The 21,837-nt window shown below is 51.1% G+C and overlaps 2 protein-coding genes across 2 annotated transcripts in view; one reads left to right on the forward strand and one right to left on the reverse strand.

Annotated features, from left to right (window-relative positions):
* The window catches only part of LOC112312234 (bifunctional heparan sulfate N-deacetylase/N-sulfotransferase 3-like), a 55,769-nt gene extending 41,192 nt beyond the window's left edge, over nt 1–14,577 (forward strand). Inside the window, 7 exon segments of the mRNA XM_053911906.1 lie at nt 143–266; nt 2,927–3,101; nt 5,867–6,037; nt 7,335–7,401; nt 7,404–7,443; nt 12,179–12,281; nt 14,077–14,577. Of these exon segments, the coding sequence (XP_053767881.1) occupies nt 143–266; nt 2,927–3,101; nt 5,867–6,037; nt 7,335–7,401; nt 7,404–7,443; nt 12,179–12,281; nt 14,077–14,196 (800 nt within the window). The 3' untranslated portion in view covers nt 14,197–14,577.
* A 3,656-nt stretch (nt 14,578–18,233) lies between these two features.
* PRSS12 (serine protease 12) overlaps nt 18,234–21,837 on the reverse strand; it is a 58,044-nt gene continuing 54,440 nt past the window's right edge. Inside the window, exon 13 of the mRNA XM_053911905.2 lies at nt 18,234–21,726. Coding sequence (XP_053767880.1) covers nt 21,719–21,726 — 8 coding nt within the window. The 3' untranslated portion in view covers nt 18,234–21,718. The remainder of the gene's footprint in view (nt 21,727–21,837) is intronic.

Consider the following 21,837-nt stretch of genomic DNA (forward strand, 5'->3'; position numbering starts at 1 on the left):
CTCTGTCTGCGTTTAATCCAAGGAGAGCTTCTGTGTGTCTGTTTGGGTCACTGCCGTACTGTTTATTAATCACTTTGCAACACAAATAGTAGGAAACTGTGCTTTCACTTCATTAATCTCTGAACCTCTGCTGTCTTTTCAGGAACCATGGCTCTGTACCTGTTCCTGGTTATGCACCCCTCCATCCTTAGTAACTCCCCCAGCCCCCAAACCTTTGAGGAGGTACAGTTCTTTAATAGAAATAACTACCACAGGGGGATTGATTGGTAAGATGGGTTATTAATATAAATCTAAAAGTATATGTACTGTGCACTCACATTTATAAACTTTTAACTGTGTAGCCACAAATAAGTGTTACCCTCTGCGCCTTAGAAATTGAACACCTGCAGGGGAACGGAAGCTATTCAGACAAACTTTTCTCAGTTTTTGAGGGGACGTGCTGTCCCAGGAGGCTCAGTCATTTCGATTTGCACCGACCGCCTTTGGCGGCACACAGGAGTGCAGGCCGAGGCCCCGCACCCAGCAGGAACCCCGGTCCTCCTTGCCCTGAAGCCGACCCCTCCATAGTGCTCTCTCCCTGAGCACTTGCATTGAAGTGACGCTGCCGTCCGCAAACGTGATTTTCTACTTTGTTTTGGCATAAACAGAAAATAAATAGAACTAGAAATGTGTATATATTTCATAAGTAATGAAAGCCCTAAAAAGATATCAACAATATACAAAATTTGATTTTTGGCCTTTGAATTCAAATTAGAAATATATCCACCATCTAAGGAAAATACCTCAGTTAAAATGTCAAATACACACAAAATACATAATGTAAATACAGTAATGCAGTAGGAGGAGATGTTGCAAGCATGTTAATGATAAAATTAACCGACAAGTCTTGCTGTTAAGGTGTGGCTTCTGGGCAGAAAGCGGTGTACAAGAGTGGAATTCTCACAATAACTCCAGAGCGTGAACATAAATATTTTTCATGTGTTTTAGCACAATCGTTCGTGTACATTAACCCCTGCTGTCAAACTGTATGATCTCATTTTATAAAAACCCTCGAGACGGGCTTGTGGGCGCCCGAATGAAAAGACAGGGCAGCGGGCTGAGCGCCACCCGAGCCCCTGCCAGGGTGCACGCACTCTCAGGCTCCCTATTTCCGCCCATTCCTCAGGACAGGGCTGGTGCTGGCCGGCTATGCCGGTCAGACGGCAGCTGGGGGGACCTACAAGGCACCCTCTTCGTCAGCGGCTGCAGGGCCACAGGCCCGGTGCACCTACCTGCCTGCGAGCAGCAGAGGGTGTCCTGCCGGCCTGAGGACCAGGCTGGGGTGGGAGTGGGGAGGAATGTGACCCCTGGTGCCCTGGGACCGAAGGCTATCTGGGAGAATAATCAGTTGGAAGAAGGAAGATGTTCACAAGCCAGTGGTGTGCAGAGGCTCCACAGCAGCAACAGGGAGTCCCTGAGCAGTTTACAAAGAGATGGCAGGAATGAGCAGAGAGCTAAAGAGCAAGTACAAATTCTAATTTTCAATTTTTTAAAGATCTTCTTTATTTTTTAGACAGAGGGAAAGGGAGGGAGAAAGAGAGGGAAACATCAATGTGTGGTTGCCTCTCACATGCCCCCATCTGGGGACCTGGCCCACAACCCAGGCAATGTGCCCTGACTAGGAATCAAACCAGTGACCCTTTGGTTCACAGGCCGGCACTCAATCCACTGAGCTATGCCAGCCAGGGCACAATTACAAATTTTAATTATAACTCACTGAAAAAACCCCAATTGCAAACACTTTTGATTGACAAAGTATATGTTTATATAAGAGCAATTGTACAAATAACAAACACTAGTAACTGCAAACGCCTGTCTACTGGCAACAGCCACAGCCTTGTGCTCAGCATCAGTCCTCATGCGGACCTTGTCTCTCTGTGAAGCACCAGCTGTCATTCTGTAGCCACAGTGCCATGAGGTTGAAGATCACATACCTCAGGGGGCCAAGGTCACCCTACAGACCCCACCCAGACACCATCGGGTAACCTGGACCGGGGTCTGCATCCCTCGGAGAACTGGAGGAACCAGGGCAGCCCAATACAGGCCCAGGCACCAGCAGGGCAAAGGCCCTGAACGCCATCTGCACCAGCCCCTCCCGCCCTCCTGGGCCCTGAGGAGCCCTTCTCAGAATCAGCACTCTTGAGACCAGCTTGGACCCCATACAAAGCTGCTAGACACTTGGGGGCCTTAGCCCAGGGCCCGGGCGAGCTCCTAAATGAACTGGTGTTCTGAGATGCGGCACTAGCCCTAACTAGTACATGTGCCAGGAGAGCAGACCCAGCCTCCCAGAGGCTCGCATGCATCTCCTTCCCCACAAAGGAAGCCAGAGTGACAGATCACAGCAGGCAGTTTCCAGAAAACCTGACAGGCTTTCTTTCTTCACTGCCCCACGCCTGGACACAGGGCTTCGTGGCACCCTCCAAAGTCCACCATATGTTGGCTGGAGTATCAGCCAACAGATGGAAGAAGTCTTTGCACCAGTGTGAGTGACCCTCTGCTCAGGGACGCCAAGCCCCTGGTCCAGGCAGCCTGGCTTCTCCAGGGCTCGAGAATGGAAAAGGGGGGGCCGGAGGGTGAGGCTGTCATGAAATGAAAGGAGCCCTGGTATGTTACAGGGGCAGTTTGAAAACTCTGATTCTATTGCTGTTACCTCCGAGGCCTTTTCCCCGACATTAAGCAAAGCAACAAGAGAACGTATTCAGAAAAGCATTCGGACCACAGGACGAGTGTTCTGTGTGCTTTTTCCGTGCTAATCTCTGTGCGGGACAAGTGCCTTCAAGAAGGCGGCTCTTGGGTAGAAACTGATGAACTGGTGGGCACCTTGAACGTCTGCATCACCGGGGGTGAGTACAAGCCTGTCTTACTCTGAGCAATATTCCCTTCCCAGGTATATGGACTTCTTCCCCGTCCCATCTAACGCCACTGCGGAGTTTCTGTTTGAGAAGAGCGCCAATTACTTCCACTCCGAGGAGGCTCCCAAAAGAGCGGCTTCACTGGTCCCTAAGGCCAAGATCATCGTCACCCTGGTGGACCCCTCGGACCGAGCCTACTCCTGGTACCAGGTGAGGAGACTTCAGACCGAGCCCAGCAGGTGCCGGGGGGATGCAGACCTTAGGTTTTAACCAAAAGGACTTGCTCATTTTTATATCTGCAGAAGGGTGGATACATTTTTCTTTGTTGCCAAGGAGAAACTAATTTTCTCCTTAAGATTTTATTAATTTTGTACTCATTTAATTTATCGAGTAAAATGCATTAGTGCAATGAAGAAATTAAAATATAACAAACAAAATAGTACATACTGAGGTATATCTGTACTTCTATATATGTGCATTTTAAAAGCAAAATGTTAGAATACTTTAAGACCATTATTTTTCCCAAAACGTGCAATGCTGCTGTTACTATCTGTTTCACCCTGAGGAGCGGAACTGGCCCCCATGGGAGTCAGAGGTCTGCTCCATAGAGGCAAAGAGGCAGCATTTCAGGCTCGGCCAGCCATGTGGTTGGGCTCAGCTGTAGTTCTGCCTGTGTTTCCAAAGCAGCCAGAGAGAATGTGTAAGTAAATGAGCTTGGCTGTTCCCGAAAGACTTTACTTACAATAAAGGGCAAACCAAATTTAGCCAATTGGGCTATAGACTGAGAAGCCTGACTGTAAAAGAGCTTAAATAACTTCATGTACTGAGAAAAAAATATCTCGTAACTTAGCAGCAAAAGTAAATGCAAGGACCCTCCCTACCTGGAAGCCCAGCTGGCCCAAGCCCTTCCTGGGCCTTCCACACATGCCCATCGCCCTGTGTCTGATGTCGGGGAGGACTGAGCACAGAATTGACCACTGTGAACTGATCTAACAGCCTCTCGTAATAACACTGACACAGCAAACGCAGGTCTGCTTTAGTGAATCACTAAAAACAATAGAAAAAACCTGTCCTGGTGACATTTTAATCACCAGGTAGAAAGGCCCAATGAAAAGCAGCCAAAATTGAACACAAGAACACAGCACGGATAGAGCCGCTGCCCGCGGTCTCGAAGTGCTTACTTACCCTCCGGCGTTTGGCAATCTAAAAACACGTCCCTGCTGTTCCCATGTTCACCCGCGCGCTGGTTGTAATGACCACCCTGCGCCCAGCGCGGTAGTGTGATTTGATGACAAATTAATACATGCAGATGCTACATTCAAAGCTGCTTTCTGTGTCAGTAGAGAAGCAGGTGTGAGGAACCCGAGTGTAAACCCAGAAGCACCGAGTGGCCCACGGACTCCTACCGAGTGGCAACGGGACACAGACCAGGCACATCCATCAGCTGCCCTGGAAGAGCTACCGGGCCCCTCCCTAGAGGGAACGGTCTACAAGGGGAGGCCTTTAGGTGAAATCGAAACGGAGAGTTTCCATCAGCTCACAGCAGGGCCCTGCGCCTATGAGGGGTTATTGGTGGGTCAGGCCTGACAAGCGGACTCAGGCTCCTATTTCCTCAGAAACCACGAATTTAAGATGAACGTGGAATGGTGTGTCCAAAACCCCTTATGTGAAACTCTGCACCCAAGTGGAAACAAGGTGCCCACATGGCCCCCGCCCCCAGCAAGGCAGGGATGCTCCTCACCGACAGGATTTCAAGCAGGCGCATTCCTGGTAACCTGCGGTGTCAGGGACTAAAGTTCCTCAGCAAGGGCCCTCCTGTTGTCCGACAAAAGCAGTTTCTCTTGGCTCGAGACAGGGTGTCAGGAGAGGTTTGGTGGGTGGGACAGGGTGGGGAGAGGTCACACACAGCAGGGGGCGGTCCCCTGGGAGCTGAAGCCCATACCCGCACACCGACCGCTCGCCTCAGGCTCCCAGCACCATCTTTCAAGTCACAATGGACGGCGCACGGCAAATTGACTGATTCGATTTTGCATCACTCACCTTTCCACCAGGTATCTGGAGAAAAGAGAAGTGAGCCTTAATTGACTGAAGGAGAAAGAAGAAAATTGGAGCTTGGCAACCACTTAGCCCCTGAAATACTGAGACTTTCCTGAAAAGGGAGGTTTCAAGGCTGCCGGCTAACAAGGACGCCCTAAACAGCACAGATAAAGCACTCTGCAGGGGCAGCATGCAGGCCCCCACCCAGGCCAGGGGAGCGGGCCGCACACGGCCATTTGAATCCCAGTTGCACCCAATTTGCCATTCAGGTGTGGCACCCACCCCCACCCCCACCGCTGAGCCTGGGTATTTAGGGGGCGATCCAGGGCAAAGGTGATTTGCTCAACCCGCCGGGCCCTGACGAAACCGTTCCTTCTTGGGTTGCTGCTCTACGCGTTTTCGGTAAGAAACATTTCCAATTCATCACAAAGGTTCCTGCAAGGTAAAACAACAGTGGCATTTAGACCTGCGGTGTGTGCAAAGGAGCTGTGGGTTTCAGCCACTGTGCATGTCAGGGTGTGAGGTGCCTTCTCCACCTAACACAGCAGGTAGGGCTTTTGTAGCAGCGCAAGCGTGCAGGTGAGTTCCGTGCGTTGTGACACTCACCGCTTGTGACAAACGCTTTGCTTATGGGCTCCGAGGGGCATTCACGCCACTCCCAAAAGCTGACTTTCAGAGTGAAATATATACACCAAGGAAATGAGTCCATAAAGGTGGTTAAGGGATCCTATCAGTAAGAACTCGGCCTCCTCCCACCCCAGGGTCATAGCTCTGATTCCGGCACTTGGAGAAAGCGGTTTCTTGCCTTATTCACTGCAGAGCAGATGCCTGTCCTGCAGTGAGGTGGCCCTTCCCTCAGCAGGGGGACCTGTGGAGATGGGCTTGTGATGATGACCTATGCCTGAGGCTCATTGTCATCATCCACCTTTGCACTGCAGCATCAGCGATCGCACAGAGACGCCGTGGCGCTGAGGTTCAGCTTCTACGAAGTCATCTCTGCGGGACCTGGTGCTCCCCCTGAGCTCCGTGCCCTGCAGAAGCGCTGTCTGGTCCCAGGGTGGTACGCCAGCCACATCGAGAGGTGGCTCCTGTACTTCCCCGCCTTCCAGGTACAGAGCGGTGAGAACTTGACTGTGGGTAGCTCTGCCTCCAGCACAGAGGAAAGCTCTACCGTGAAAACATTACCTGCTTTTACTCTTTACTTGTCAATAATGAGGCTGTGGCGACAAATAAAACAACAGGCAGAGGCAGAAAGCAGTCTGACCTTTTCTAAAAGCATTTGAGGTTCACTTCCCACACTCTATTCCCCAGCTCACACCTCTCCTGACAGTTAAGAGCTGTGGGAGCTTCGCAGCCCCGATTCTCACTCTGAGAAGGAGGCTTGAACGCCTGTTGGCCAAACAAGGCAAACGCTGTTTTGCTTAAGTGCCATTCTTTCCCTCCCAATGGCCTTGCTGAGCTTTTCTGAGTCCTATGCTGTTCCCGGCTTCCTTGAGTCTCTCCTTTGCCAGGCAGCAACCAAAGGGCAAAGCCACAGCTGACACTGATTGCCAAAAGCCATCTGGTCACAGGCCACGTGCCTGTGTGTCTGGGACCACGCTGTGCAACGTGAGAGCCGATACTGCGCACGGCTGTTAGAACAGGTACTGAAGTCTCAGAAAGTTAACCGTTCAGTTCCTCAGTCGTATCGTCCACATTGCAGCTGCCCGACAGTCACCTGGGGGACACCACTACTGTGGGGTACGGCCGTCCTCAGAGTTCTCCTGAACAGTGCGGGCTGCAGCACGTGGCACAGGACACAACAGGTGTGAGGAAGACTCGCCCGGCAGGCCTGGTGGCCCTCCACCACACTGTCCTGTCATGGGTCTCGCTCCCCCTGCCCCCCACCCCAAACCAGAGTAACAAGCCTCGTCCACACTCAGGTCCCTGGGCATCCTGTCTTTTTCTGTACCTGCACTATCACAGCCCTACTTCAACCTTGACAGTGCCCCCACTCCGAGCGGGACCTCAGAGAGCAGCCGTCCTGTGACCTTCACCACAGGTCTTCTCCCACCCTGCCCCCTCTCGACCTCGGTCCCCCGGGCTCGATGGTGCGGCCCACGGTTTGCACGTTCGCAGACTTGGTTTCCACTTGCAATTTCATAGCCAGGCTCCTTAAGCTCTCTTGGTCCCTTCAAGGGGGTTTTTTGTTTGCAGTGTTTGCGGCACTTCTCAGCTTTAATTCGTGTGATTCATTTCTTGTGGCAGGTCGCCCGTGAGGGTGGCCTGGCCTGGGCTGAGAGCGGTGCGTGCAGCCCCCTCAGCACAGGGCCTCCTGCTGGACGACCCGGCCTGCAGAGGACTTGCATGACACAGCTGCTTGTCTTTCTCAGTGTGCGTTGCCTTCTTCTCTCTCTGGTCACTTAGATGCTCATTATCGATGGACAACAGCTGAGAACGGACCCTGCTGCTGTGATGGATGAAGTCCAGAAGTTTCTGGAGTCTCCCGTCATTACAATTACTCGGAAGCTTTGACGTAAGTCTGTGTTCTAACTAACGCACACACCGAGGTTCCAGCAGAAAACTGGTTTTGAGGAAACTCCAGTTTGGCGGCCGAAGTCTGTGCCCGCTGCTCCCTGCACACTGACTCTTGTCCAGGCTGACATCAGCCAGGCAGGGGGAGCCTGTCCACCATGCGGCAAACACGTGTCCTGGGTCCTCTTTTGATTTCTAACTACATAAGCTTTCCTCTGGAAGGGACCAGGGAACAAAACAGTTGTAAACCTCAAAGCCAGCAACTCGCCTTAGAAGAGGCTTCCTCTCCGCTGGCCATGCTGAGCCTGTTTAACGGGCAGTGCTGGGGCTTCTGAAGTCCCCTTCTGGAGGGGCTTGCCAGTGGCTGTGAATGGGCATCAAACACGGCCTCTGACAGCAAGAGTGGCCCACCCGCACTGCGTGGGCAGAGGGGTGCCACCGTGAGGGGACCCCATGTCTGCCCCTCTGGCCTCTCCCACTGTGGGTCTGACTCGCCACCTCTCCTGCAGGGGCCTCAGCAGTCACAGCTCTGGGCCAGTTTTTTCTTGCTGGTTCCCTCTGAGATTCTCAGGTAAAGACCCCAGCTGGGCAGGGACCAGGTGAGGCAAGCGTGGCACTGGGACTCAAGGACGCCCATCCTCTCAGGGCTGTGCGAATGCCAGGCAGGGAGGTGTGCTTAATGTGCACCCTAACCGTGGGAGCCCGGCCTGGGCACCTCCCTACATGTCTCACTGGGCCCATGCACAAGGGCCAGCTGCCCAACAGACGAGGGTCGTGCTTGTCCCCACGTCACATGTCTGGAGCGGCTGAAGACACTGGCGGATGGGCCATGACCTGCCTCTCACTGGAATGCCACTCTCTTTCCAGTGCTCTGTATCCTGTATGAGAGGGTAAATGAGAGGCAGGGTTCTTTACCTTTCAGGAGTCTTCACAGCTCAGCGCTGGCAGAAAAACATCTTGCACGAATCACACGCAGACACATGCGGAGAACTTCTGGGTTCAAAGGCAAGGGAGGGATGGAACCTGGGTTTCTGGCCTCCTTTGCAGAGTCGTCCCTCTCCCCGTTGGTGCTATTCGCGTGCTGGGCCCGTGATTTCTGTGCCACAAGTCCCCTTTGCACTTGCAGCAGCTTAGCTCCAGGGCTAACGCAGACGCCAGCCCTGGGTGCTTAACTCCCAGCGTGACCTAAAGAAAGCTGCAGGATTTCAGTTTGCAGCTAGAAATTCAAGTCCACTTTCTGCTTTGTATCTTTCTGAGTGTCTGCTGCTAAAGGAAGCTTTTATTTTCTAAACAGTTTTCTATCTCACATTGGCTCATCTTGAGTGTCATTTATCACATATGGAGCAGAGCACTGAGCTGCACCGTTTCTGGGAAGTGGGCATTCTGGAAAGACAGGGGCCCTTTCCCCATATCGGCCCTTGCCCTGCATGTGGGTACTTGGCCCTGTGCACCCCTCCCCCGGCAAGCTCAGCAGCCTGCGACGGGGCATGGACAGTAGAGAGGTAAGAGCAAAGCAGTGTGCTGCGGGCAGACAGCTGCGGCCCACTGGGCACCTAGGCGCACCTGGCTACAATGACCTGCTACGCAGTTCTCCAGCCTGGCTGGGGCTCAGTGAGTGGAGCAGCAACATTAAACAGGGGTGGTCTGCACCTCTGCCACCCTTGGGGATGGATAGCTACTGAGGTTTGTTTCTCGCTGTTGTAAGTCGTCAGCTGGCCTGACACGCCTGGTAAACAGCAGCAGTGTGCCTGCTGTGGGATATTCGGACTTCCTGTCGGTGTAAACGCGCCCTCCCAGTGCCCTGTGCCTTTGGTTACTCTGGTTAGGGCCCCGGTACTGAGCAGCAGTTCGTGTGGGGCTTCGCACACGCTGGGTGGCTGGCGGACAACAGGCACGTTCTCGGGAATGCCGTTCATTGCTTCCTGTTCTCCCTGCTGGCGAGAGTGAAGCCTGTCTCTCTGGTGCTTAGAAAAAACGATGCAACGCCCTCAAAGAATGCCCTCTAAGAACGCAGTGAGCTGCGATCACATACGACTTCTCAGCCGGCCCCTCGAACCCAGCCCTTGGCTCACAGCAGAGCCTGGGAATGAGACTATGCAGAGGTCGTACCACACGCGCTGGGCACGGAAGGCGGCTCCCGGGTAAGAGAGCGCAAACCGATCGTCTTCAACATAAAAAATTCCAGTTTCAAAGCTATTTTCAAACAGTGGCGGTAAGATTCTCCTGGGAAGAATATTACTTATCCCTTTCCCCAGTCACTGAAAAGTAGCCGAGACTCCCAAGTCTCACACAGTGTTGGAGAGTGTGTGAGGTCTTAAAATGACTCACCTCTGCCACCATGGACTTCAAGTGACATGCGGAACATGTAAGAAAACATGATTTCTTAGTAAGTGTGGGTGTGATTTGAAATAAGCAGGATAAGCATTAAACAACATAAATGAGAACTTTCATTCAGAGTCCCATCAGCTAACATGAAAAACATGAGCTTCCCATTTTCCTGTGAACACATCCGCTCACAGTTACTGCCCCTAGCCGTCAAGGGCCAGACAGGAGTGTTCCCACGTAGGATGCTATTGAATCAAACCTTGACCCTGAGGCCTTTACTTCTCTGTCAAAAACCTGTTCGTTAGCACGAATGGAGCCAGACAGAATTGTTTGGATTTTTAGTGCGAATCTACTGTGAAGCCGCCAATAAATGGGCGATAAGGAATTGATGGTCAGGGGTTGAATAAAGATTGTGTGTGTTCTGTTGTGTGGACAGGGCTTAGCTGAGAGATAAAGAGCTGAAGTTGCTTCGAAGTCCAGAAGGACTTCTACTCCATCTATTATCATCACTTCCTCTGGCAACCAAGTCCCTTCGCCCCGGCGTCCTCCCCCGTGCCTACCGAGAGGAACCTGAGTAGAACCGTGCTGTGCAAACACTTCTCTGAGCGGCCAGAGTGGCCTCCGCGGTAGGAAGAATCTGCTGAATCTCTAGGTGACCTGGGAGAGTGAGCCCAGAGTGCTCCGTGGAGAAAAAGAAGACAATCGTCTGCTCCCGTTTCTTGCGATGGATTTGTTTTCAAAAGTAGTTGCTACATTTCAAAGTCAGACTACACTGTGTGTAGTATTTCCACATGTTGCTTCGTCACGACACTGTGTGATGGGTCCCATTAGCTCCAGTGATTGGCAGAGAAACCGGGGCGTGGACAGCCGAGCACACATGTGCAGGAGGCAGCCGCCACTGCCAGCTGTTCAGCTCTTCACGTCGTACCAGATGTGAGAACCAGACACACAGTCCTGTGCATTTTCACTAATGAGTGGCACGTCGACAGGAAGTACTTCCTTTAAAAACTGAAACCTTAAAATGAGCTTTTTAAGCTGTCCCCAACTTGGTTGTCGAAATAGTCCACCTCCAGACACAGGACTGTCACCTTGAACCATAAGTGTGCTGCCACCATGGTGTGCAGACGGAGCTGCAGTGAAACACAAGATGGCTCTGATCCAAGACAGCCTCAGCCGTCGGTACAGATGTGGAGAAACCGCAGCCCTCACATACTGCTAATGGTAATGTGAGATGTGTGGCCACTCTGGAAAAGCAGTTTTGCAGTTTTTTTTAAATTCAACAGACTTCCACAAACCTGCCAGTGCAGTCCTAGGAGCCCATCTTGAACAGATGAGAAGAAATGAACGGCCCCCCAAGACGTGTGCACAGCGGCGACCTTCCTAACAGCCCCCGACTGGAACCAGTCCACGCGTCCACCAGCTGGCAGGTGGACTAACAAGTCAGCATATCCTTAGCAGCAAGGAAAAAGGAAATGTCCAGAAAAGCCAGACTGAGTGAAGCAAGCAGACCGGGGCCGGGCTGACGACCAGGACTGGCTACCGTGGTCTCTGGGGATGGGGGACAGGATGCTCTGCACCTGGATGGCGGTGGCAGTCGCACAGCTGTGAGCATCCCCCATAAATCACTGAGCCGCACACTTAGAGTGGGTGAGGGTTAGGACATGTATATGACACCTCAAAAAAGCTGTCAAGAATAAAATGCGATGTTCCCTTCCTCACCTTTTACTCAGCTATCACTGGGCGGGCGGGCGCAGAGCGCACACCGTGCTCAGTGCCGTAAAACGGGCACTCAGGCCAGGAAGGGGTCATGTGACGAAAGCTCAACGATAGAGTCATGAGAGAGATGTCAGTGAATGAAACATAAATTCAATGTGCTGGCACTGCTCTGTTCACACAATTACGGCATGAAAATCCAATTGCGCATGGGCTGTGACTTGAATGCAGAGCTCAGGCCAAACCAGGCCGTGGCTCTGGGACACCGGAGACAGGCGACAGCTGGGGGCCCTGACGAGTCACCCGTGTCACAGAGAGACCCCTGCTCTGTGACTCTGCAGGTTGCGGTGCAGGCCCCATGTCCGTCCAGACAGGCGGGTGGGGCCTGACTTGTTTTTTAAACCCTGGGAAGGCTTGAAATGCAGACAACTTCTCCCTTCAGATGAAGGAGGCAGGCTTATTAATTTCTATTAATAGGGGACCTTCTGCTGACGTTTCTATTAGGAATCTGGCCAACTCACAAATCTGACAGATGGACTAAGAATTCTGCCAAAAGACTTTGTGCAAAGAGAGGTAGTCAAAAAATATGCCAGTTTCCCTGGTTACCGATTAATACCCAAATAAAAATATTCATGTTTGGGGTCATTGATCTTACAAATGACTTGAAAAATACTTTTTGGTCTCTTTTGCTTTTTTAGGTTTGATTCTCACAAAGGTTTCTGGTGTCAGTTGCTGCAAGAAGGTAAAACAAAATGCCTTGGAAAGAGCAGAGAGAGAAAATACCCTCCCATGGACCCCGATGTAAGTAGAGAGCTTAAAATGCAAACCAGATTAGCCCAATTCTAAACAACAGCATGCCTAGTTTCTGAGAAGAAATCAAAATCCAGCCTTTCTGAAAATTAAAAGCGACACTTGGATTCCAAAGCAGCCAGGTGGCTCGTTTTGACTTTTCCAATGTATCGCCTGTCGGGCAGGAATAGAGAGACAATGGGACTCCCATTTTGAATCAGAACAAAGGGGGCGGCATCTCATCCCCAAAAGAAAGCTACGGTCACAGAAACGGTAGCACTGAGCACATTCACTGACGCCACGGCAGGGGACGCACCGACCCGAAACTGGAGATAGACCAGAGGTTTCCACTGTTTCGTCACCGAGTCACTCTGTGGGGTGTGTGTGTGTCCTGCATGTGACAGTGCCGGTTTGCTCAGCTCTGAACTGTCCACACGCCACTGAGTCCCTCACCGGGCTGGAAAACAATGCCCACGTGCCCAGTAAAGTGAGGTGGCTGAGCCAGCCCTCACTCTCAGGAGGGCCAACCCCAATGCCAGAGGGGAGGGGGAGAAAGGGCCAGGGAGGTTCAGTGCCACAGTGGGTTAGGATGTGGGACCACCGGTCCCCACGTGGCAATGTTAGCAGCCAGTGGGCACGAGCGGTGTTCCAAGCAGGTCACCACAGGGAGTAATGCAAAGTGAGCTGTTCAGAGAGAACACAGGGGACCTTCGGATACTCACTGCCCCCAAAGACCAGGCTCCTGCCCGGGCTCCAGGTCCAGCTGAGCAGAGGGCACAGAATGATGGGGCTCCCAGATGGGAGACCTGACACGGGTCCACCCTGGCCTGGCCTGAGCGTGCCAGTGGGGACCTTCTGGACCGAGACAGACCAGAAACAGGCAGCTGAGACAGACGGGCGCAAGCCACACAAAGGTCTGGGTTCTCCCTCATCACAGGCTGCTCAGAATGGGGCACAAATGCCCAGCCTCGTGCCAAAGATCGTGATTCCTGCAAAACCCAGCACGTGACACGAAATTATCCATGCAGGATGAGACTTTTCTGTGGCATTTGAAACGGAGTGCCACACAATCCATTTAGACAAAGAGCACAAGGGGTTAAGTGCGTGCTTTTAAAGCTCTCAGTGTCCTGCAAAGCAGGGGGTACAGACACAGGTGCAGAAACGCCCCTCACCAGGGTCGGCCACCCGCACTCACCACAAGTCCCGCCCAACACCACCCCCCAGCACAGACCGCCTGGGTTCGGACAGTTCCGGCTGTGAAGTCCGGGTGGCTGCTGAAGCGTTCCTTTCCCGCCGCGGCTCCAGTGGCACCAGCATGCCAGGGTGCGGAGCCCCCTGCTCCCCTGCCGCACCTGTAAGGCTTGCCACAGCACGGTTCCAGCAGCCAGGGCTTTGTAAGTGCCTTAGAAGATCTCCGAAGTGTTCAAACCATAAATGCCAGCCAGTGGTGACAGAGGAGCTCTTCACAGTACAGCCTGGCCAGGCCAGCTCTTTCTCCAAGCTGGGATGATGTTCACAGAGCACAACACTGTTACATCTGATTTCCAGCAACTCAAGCTAGTTATTTTAACATTTAATTCTACACAACCAAGTAAATCGCACGTTTACAATGTCAGCTCTTCCCCTAGTGAAACGGTATGTAGACCAGGGTACGTATTTTGAAGAACGAGTCCCTGTGTTAATCTTGTGCTAAAAAAGGTCCCCGTGTGTGACCCAGGCACCAGGCACAGGCAGATGTGACCCGTCAGGGCAGGTGAAGCGTGCTGTACTAAACTGTCAAACACAATGTACTTTCCCTCCCCCCCAGAGCAGAGCCTTCCTGTCCAGCTACTACCGGGCCCACAACCTGGGGCTCTCCAGGCTGCTGCACAGGCTCGGGCAGCCGCTGCCAGCCTGGCTGCGACAGGAGCTGCAGAAGGTGACGTAGCGCCGGGGACGCTTCTGACATCCAAGCACCTTCCCAAAGCTTCCAGAAGATCCCAAAAGGCTGTTTACAAACATACGCGTTCAGAGGAGAAAACAAAAAGTCTCTCTGTGTGCTGGCATGTGGGTGGTCAGGAAAAGGAAAAGCGCCCACCACAAGCCTTGGGGCCTATGGCCTCTGTCCACACCACACCTGAGCCGGGGCCCTGGGGCTGCCCTGTACCAATGTGAATATCAACCTCAAACGCAGAGCTGCTCCACTTCCCAGAAACACTGACCCTTCTGTAGATCCACCAAGACGGTGTGTCTCTGCAGTTTTAGACCGCTGTTGGCCTGTACAATGTTTCCTTATTCTCTGATTCTAGAAAGCGTCCTACAAAACAAGCCAAACAAACATCACGACATAGTGTAAAGTGACAAAGGCCTAATACCCATGAAGAACACTTGCCAAAATATAAATCCACTGAAGAATTTGGGAAGATGGTAATTTACAATCTGTGCAAGATCAGAGTGGAAAAAACATGTCTGCGCTTCATCTGCATCAGAGAAAGACAACTGCTATAGAAAAATGTGATTTTCAAACACAGAGCCTAGTGCATTTACGTAAAAATGACCGACTGACTCCCCCACCATAACACGGTGGGGACTCTGCCATAAAGCCATCGGACAGCAAACAGAAACACACCGAGGGTTCCAGGCCAGTGGACAGCAGTGAGAACTGTGCAACTGGGTCCTCTGAGGGGAGGGACTGTCGGCCCCGAAGGCAGGCCCCCCCCCCACAACGCTGTCCCTTCCTCTGAGCCGTCCCCAGCACACTCCCTGCACCCGCAGAAACCCCAGTGCGGAGTCTGAGGCACGAGCTGCCTACAGAAACAGACTGGCACTTAAACGGGAAGGACTTTTTCTTAAATGCTCCTCAGAACAAAGCCTGTCAAAGGAAAACTAAGGACGGTTTCTCCAGATCCTGTGTTAGGTTATTTACATTTGCAATATAGAAAAACTACATTTTTCATATAGTTCTAAATAAAACTGTATAATGTAGAAGTTTGTAACAAAAACAAATTAATACATGATTGTTAATCTGATGTTTGCAATGATACTTCTAATACAAGGCCGACAAAAATAGCAGGGCGGTGCCCCATTTTTTAGAACAGTTCATCGTCACACTCGTGGAAGACAATGGAACATAGTTAAACTCATGGGCCATCTTCTAAATTAAATGGAGGAAGTGCAAAGACAAAGCAGGCACAGTTCCTAAAGTATATTTACACTTAAATTTTAAATGGCTGTGTGAATAAGAAACTATTTAAAAAAGAAAAGAATGTCATATGTACTTCCTTGTGTTTATATTTACTTAACTTTTAAATGCACACTACACATAAAATATGTAAGCAGTAAAAAAACCCCTGCCATGGTTTACACAAACCTTTGCAAAACACTATCAAAAGTATGATCAGGAAAAAAAGATACACAAGGAAAATCAATCACCCAAATATTTTTATTGTTATTACCCATGAATCTGTATCAATTATTCATTAATTACAAAGCAAGTTTTGAGATCCTTCCATGTACTATAAATTTTTTAAATTACATTATAATTATTAACTATATGTTTCTCAAAGCTTTACGTGCCCAAACAACACACAAATTTTTTAACAAATAAGCTATTAGCTTGTAGAACGAATAGGCGAAAGCATCCGTCTCAAGACCCCTGACCATAAGAGCAAAATCCAAGTCGTCTGGCCGCTACGGTAAACTCAGTCTTCTCGACTGCTGCTGCCTGTCTCCCCAAGCAGCACGTGCCGGCCTGGAGGGAACGTGGGTGGACACCGTCCCTTTAGGAAAAGCAGCCTGGAAGGGCAGACATGGTGAGGATGGGCCCGCAGTTACTGCCAGCACCGTGCTTGCGTTCTGACCACATTTCTACTGATGCAGGGGGAGAAAAGAATAGAAAATTGACACAATGATGTTTTCAGGGAGAGATGTGCATTTAAACTTATGAAAAAAATCACTACTGGCATGATTCCTGTCCAGGTAAATGGGTGCACTGAACAGCGTACCCTTGAAGGTAAAGGGTGAGAGTGTCTTGTTCCCTCTGTCGTGAAAGCAGACAAAGGAACAGGTCCAACCAAACAGCACGGGTTCGCAGTGCAGGGAGGGCACTGCAAGGAGCGGCCTCACGTCCACCACAGGCCCCCGAGGGCGGCCAGGACTCGGACAGTAACAAGAGCCCCTGTGAAATGAGTGCGGGAGAATGTGGCTGAAGGCTGACTTTGTATAGAATTCCTTGACATTGCTTAAAATAGGAAACCTCCTCAGGAAGAAATGGAACAGTTATTTCAGTGTTTGTAGCTCTAATATTCTCGTTCACATTGAATGGAAGTTACTGGAAACACTTTCTTTCCCCGAGAGTTTTAAAATAAAAGTGGCCCTGGATACAATTCTCACAGTAGCATGGCACCTGCTATGTAGACAACAAACTGCAATGAGAAAACGCAGCGCGTGGGCCTGGTGACTCCCTAGCAGGTGGGTGTCAGAGTGTGTCCCCCAGGGCCAAGTGGGAGCCGATTGGAGAGCCCTGACGCCATCACCAGGTGTGACTCAAAACGGGCAGATGTGTGGAAACTTCCAGGTAGGATGTAAGTTTATTGTTAATGATATAGCCTTTCAGGGATCCTCCCAGTCAAATTATTTTTAGTTCTAATAAATGTAAAGCAGCTCCGCATGTCCCTCACAGGCCCCGAGAATGAGAGAGTGAGGGGCCCCCAGGGGCTACTGTCCAGACGGGAAAGATGGCAGAACCTCCTGCTCCGAGACTCCTCTCCGCTCCCACAAAGCAGCTCCTGTCTCTGGAGCTCAGGTGTGAGCGTCTCTCATTGGAAATCAGCAAAGATGTCTGCAGAAAAGGGGGTGGGAGTCCCCCCCACATCTACCCGTCTGGCGTACCCCTCTTCTCTGTTGCAGGCCCTCCCTCTCCCGAATGCTGGCTGCACTCAGCTCACAGCCCACCCGGCCAGGGTGCTCCAGAGACTCCCGACAGGCCACCCCCACCAGAGGTCTCCAATTGGAGAACGTCTCACCTCAATTTTCTACGTAAATGTACCACCTTGTGTTCCAGCCAACGGGCGACTGTTTCCTACACCAGCCTCACCAGTGCTACTGGCTTGCAGTGACACAACCCTACACCTCCCAGGGACACAGGACAGCCAAAGGCTCACTGGTGAGGAGGCGCAGATTGAGCAAATGTATTTGTTTGAAGGGCTTTCTCTCCTTTCAAATTACGCTCCACAGCTGAGCTCTATCCCGTCAAAGCTGAGTCTGCTTGGTCTCTGCATACAACATTGCTGCCTCCTTCTTCCACGCCCACATGCACGCATCCCTGGCCCCGTGCACACCCCCGCCCCCAAACAGCCCCAGTCCTGAGGAGGGCAACGCACACCTGTGCAGGGTTGTCCTGAAGACATTACTTGTGTTGGCCTGAGATGCTAACTTTGTCTTCAGTCACTTTACCCAAGACAGACTGAATTTCACTCGGTCAGGCCATGACTTACAGCTCCGAGGATCAAACTGAAGACACAGCGAAAATCCAGGCTCCACGTGGAGTGAGCCTCTCCCTGGGCCCGGGGGACTTAGCAGACTTTGGCGCCACTCCCCGCACCCAGTGTGGCTCCTGGCTCTTGCCATTTACTGTCCTCAATTCCCCGTGGACAGGAGTTTTCCGCATAGTCAGTGCTCTTAACAAACGTCACAAAGGATGTATTCACTGGGTTATCAGTGTGTGACATGTTTTAGTATCCCCTTGCACCTGCATGTATCAAATCTGTAGCAATCTTCACCTTTGAGGTTTCTTCATTTCTTAGTTTATCCCTAAAGTCACAAAGATCAATAAATCAGAGGCTGGAGCCGGCTGTATTTCCACCATCTTCAGAGCTTCCCTTCGAGCACCAGATCTCAGCCTCCTTCATCTCAGGGCACATGGAAACTAATTACTGAAATTCTGCAGCACACCAAAAAATATTGTTTTCCAATCTGATAAAAAAAATAGACAAAACTTGGATTCACTCACACTGGATGGCTAATGTCGTGCTGGCTGCGGTCATTTCGTATCTGACCTTCTGAGGGAGAAGAGGTCAGTGCCCGTCCCCATAGTTGGGTGGCGCTCTAGGGGACAACTGCTGCTGTGGAGGAAGAGGATCGTGGATGGCATTGGGAAGCATTTAGGAAAGACAGTCACTCGCCAGATTTAGGTCACTCTACAGCGTGGCTGTCCCTTTCAAGGAAGTAAAAGCACATTTCACAGCGTAAGGACTCACAGCATCGAGTCTCTAAGGCACGCTTAGGAAGAAAGTATGCACCCACGTTGTGTCACACAGAAACGGAGGTGAACCGACGGAACGGGAGACATTTCCAAGGCACACAGACCGGTGACAAGCCTCACATAAAGCCGTCTCTGGCAGGCTGCTTCTTGGCTCTGAGGGAACAGGCTGGGCGCGGGAAATGCCTTCTGTCTGCATTTCTGAGGCCAAGACGCTCTACTTCATGTCCATCACTGAAATGGAGACCAGCTCGTGCTCTTAAATACGATGCATAATTTATACAGTTGGACCAGAGAAAACCGGCTTTCTTTTCTCTCTGCGGTAATATTCTGAATCTGAATTTTTAGTTTCAACCCCTTAAAACAGAAATGCAAGCTCAAAACGCTCTACACTCTCAGGGTTTTAGTATCTTTTCAGAACTTAAGTCCTTCAAAGCAAAATTAAAAAAAAAAAAAAAACTTTTAAAGGCACAGAAAGCAAATACTATCAAAAATAAAGTTTATTTCACTTTTCAATGAATAAATTGACGAACTTATGAGAAGTTAAAGATTGTCACTTTAAAAACAATAAAAAGCTATGAAAATCTAACATTAACAAGTCCTCACTCCCACCCATGATGAGCATGATAAAACGTGCCGTGTCCACCTGAGTTTATTGCAGGGATGTCCTCAGTACACTTGGAACAGCAAAGAGGACAGATAGGACCGTGGTCCAATATCCACCCTTCACCGAACAACACTGGGTCAGTCACTTTTCCTTCTGGGGCCTCAATTCCCCCGTCTGTCAACAGAACACGCCACATGTGACCATGGACAACTGCCTTTCTCCTTATTGGTTATTGCCACATTCCCGCCCCCAGCCCCACACATCTGCCCAGGGCAGGGGCCACCCACGTGGTGGTACCCTTGGCAGCAGGCACTAGGCTGAGGAGCCTCCCGCCTCCCCACTCACTCCTCTTTGGGAGCACTCCGACCTGCTCTCGGCCCAGGACGAATTCAGCAGAAATCTATGTTTAAGTACATTGTGCAGAGCCACAGACAGGACAGACAGAGGCAGACACAAAAATAGAACTATACATGTGTGCGTAAACGTTAGGAAGAGGAGGAGCAGGCGTGCACGCGAGCCATGTGTGTGCACGTCTCATCCCTCATGTGGGGCCAGCAGACACCACTTTGAGCCGGCCCCCTGGCACCCGGGCGGAGGGAGCCAGCACAACCTGGACAGAAATGGCGGGAGGCTCGCACCTGTGAGAGATGGGACGGGAACGCAGGACCAGAGAGAAATACTTTTCATTTCCAGATGCAGGTACTGCTCTTACAATGACAGCACCGCCCACAACCACCTGCCGTCTACGTTAACGTTGAAATGCTCGTGACCAGCAGTGTCCAATAGGGTGGGAGGCAGGGGGCGGAGATCCGAGAGGCAGGAGATCTAGGCAGCAGGTGGCTCTCCCAGGAGAGAAGCCACCGCGAGCCCCCACACCAGCCCGCACGTGCCCCGCAGTGCACCAGCCCTGACAGCACCATCTGCGGACCACGGGCAGACAACGGCCCCTCTGGGGTCTGCCCGCCAGAACTACCTCCCACCCGTGTCGCTCTGCCGACACGTGCACTGGTCTCGCAGCAGCACTAGTGCGGGCGCTCCAGCACGCGGCGCAGCCAGGACACCCCATGTGCTGGTGGTCACCGACCCTCACGTCGCATGCCCCTGTGAGAGAGCCCCCTTCCCCCGGCCGACGGCTATTAATGAATCCAAATCCCTTGAGTAACTGTCCTGTTCACTCTCTCTGTGACTAACTGTGAAGGGTGCCTGGGACACTTCGCTGCCCACTGATGCAGACAGCGCCTCTGGACGAAGCACTTAAGCAATTGTTTCAGTTGCAAATTGAACACGCTACTTTATATATTTTTAAAATCTTACTCAATTTATTTAAACTAAAAATGCCTAGCTATTGTATTCATGGAATGTCATTTGTACTTGATGTTGACCGAAAGAATGCCTGTCAGAGAGCTGTGGGTATGCAGATTGGAATGAGTGCCAGACATTTTTTGGAAAATGAACAAAGTGAGCCTGTCACTGCGAGACAAACAGTTGACACTACCTAGTGCCAGGGACGAAATCTGAGATGTCAAGTGAAAATGCGAATTCTGTCGAACTTGTTCCGCTGCCAGGACGCCTAACGCCCTTGCTGACGAGACTGGCGGCGACGTCAACAAACAGGAACGCCAGACATTCTACTAGTGAGGTCTGTCAAGGCATGGAACACCTGCGTGACTCGGGGACCGCCTTTCCCGAAGGACCAGTGCTGGCGGGCACCATGTCATCAGCGCAGCACAGTCACTGGACGTTGAAAGGCCCACCCTCAGGGCAAGGCTTGCTAAGAGCCCCACGCAGCGGAGCATGGAATGTTCCGTGATGGCTTCCGACTCCACATCGCAAATGCCCTTTGCGAAAACACCACTTGTCGAGTTTTGGTGTAACATCAAAGGAAAACATCCTTACCTGAAAAGGCCATACACATACACCTTCCTCTCCCAAACACACATTTGTGTCAGCTCAGATTTTCTGTATGTACTTCAACAAAAGCAACATATCAAAATAGACTGAATGCAAAGCAAGATACCAGAATCTCGCTGTCTTCTATTACGTCAAACATTAATGAGATTTGCAAAAATGTAACAAAATGCCACTTTTCTCACTAAATTTTTTTTTGTCCTGGGAAACATTTATTTTTCATTAAAACTACAATATTATGGGTTTGCTCTTATTACTTTTAATTCAATTAATATTGTTAAATTCCTCAACTTAAATCTCTAAGACAGTAAATACTGAAAGATACAACCCTTATACACAAAAGCCCTCTGGAGTTCTCATTGATTTTTAGATGTAAAGAATCCTGAAACCAAACAGTGCGAGAGCCACTGGCATAGGAGGTGGAAGTAAGTTAAGTTCCAAAAGTCAAAGCTCACACCGTAAAGAGTGACCCAGGAGAACACACGGAAGTGGTTTCTTGCTGAAATCTCTAAGAACAGGCCTTCCAGTCCGAAGGGACCTAGGACCAGGAGGCCGCCTGCGGACGCACAGACTGCTGGCCGCTTACCCTAGCCAGGGACAGAACTGGAGGAACTGGAGGAGGTCCGCCCAGCACCAGCAGAGGACAGGTGACAGCCGAGGCCCAAACGTTGCCCTCTCACCTCATGTCCATTGTCATCACCACCCTGGGGAAGAAGGGAGAGAAGTGTCCTCAATTTGACTGGGTTTTGCTGACACAGACTTAAAAATTCCTGATGTGATGAGACTTTTCTTGAATGGGGACTGTTATTGAAAAC

This window comes from Desmodus rotundus, chromosome 9, assembly GCF_022682495.2.
Source record: "Desmodus rotundus isolate HL8 chromosome 9, HLdesRot8A.1, whole genome shotgun sequence".
NCBI classification, from domain to species: Eukaryota; Metazoa; Chordata; class Mammalia; order Chiroptera; family Phyllostomidae; genus Desmodus; species Desmodus rotundus.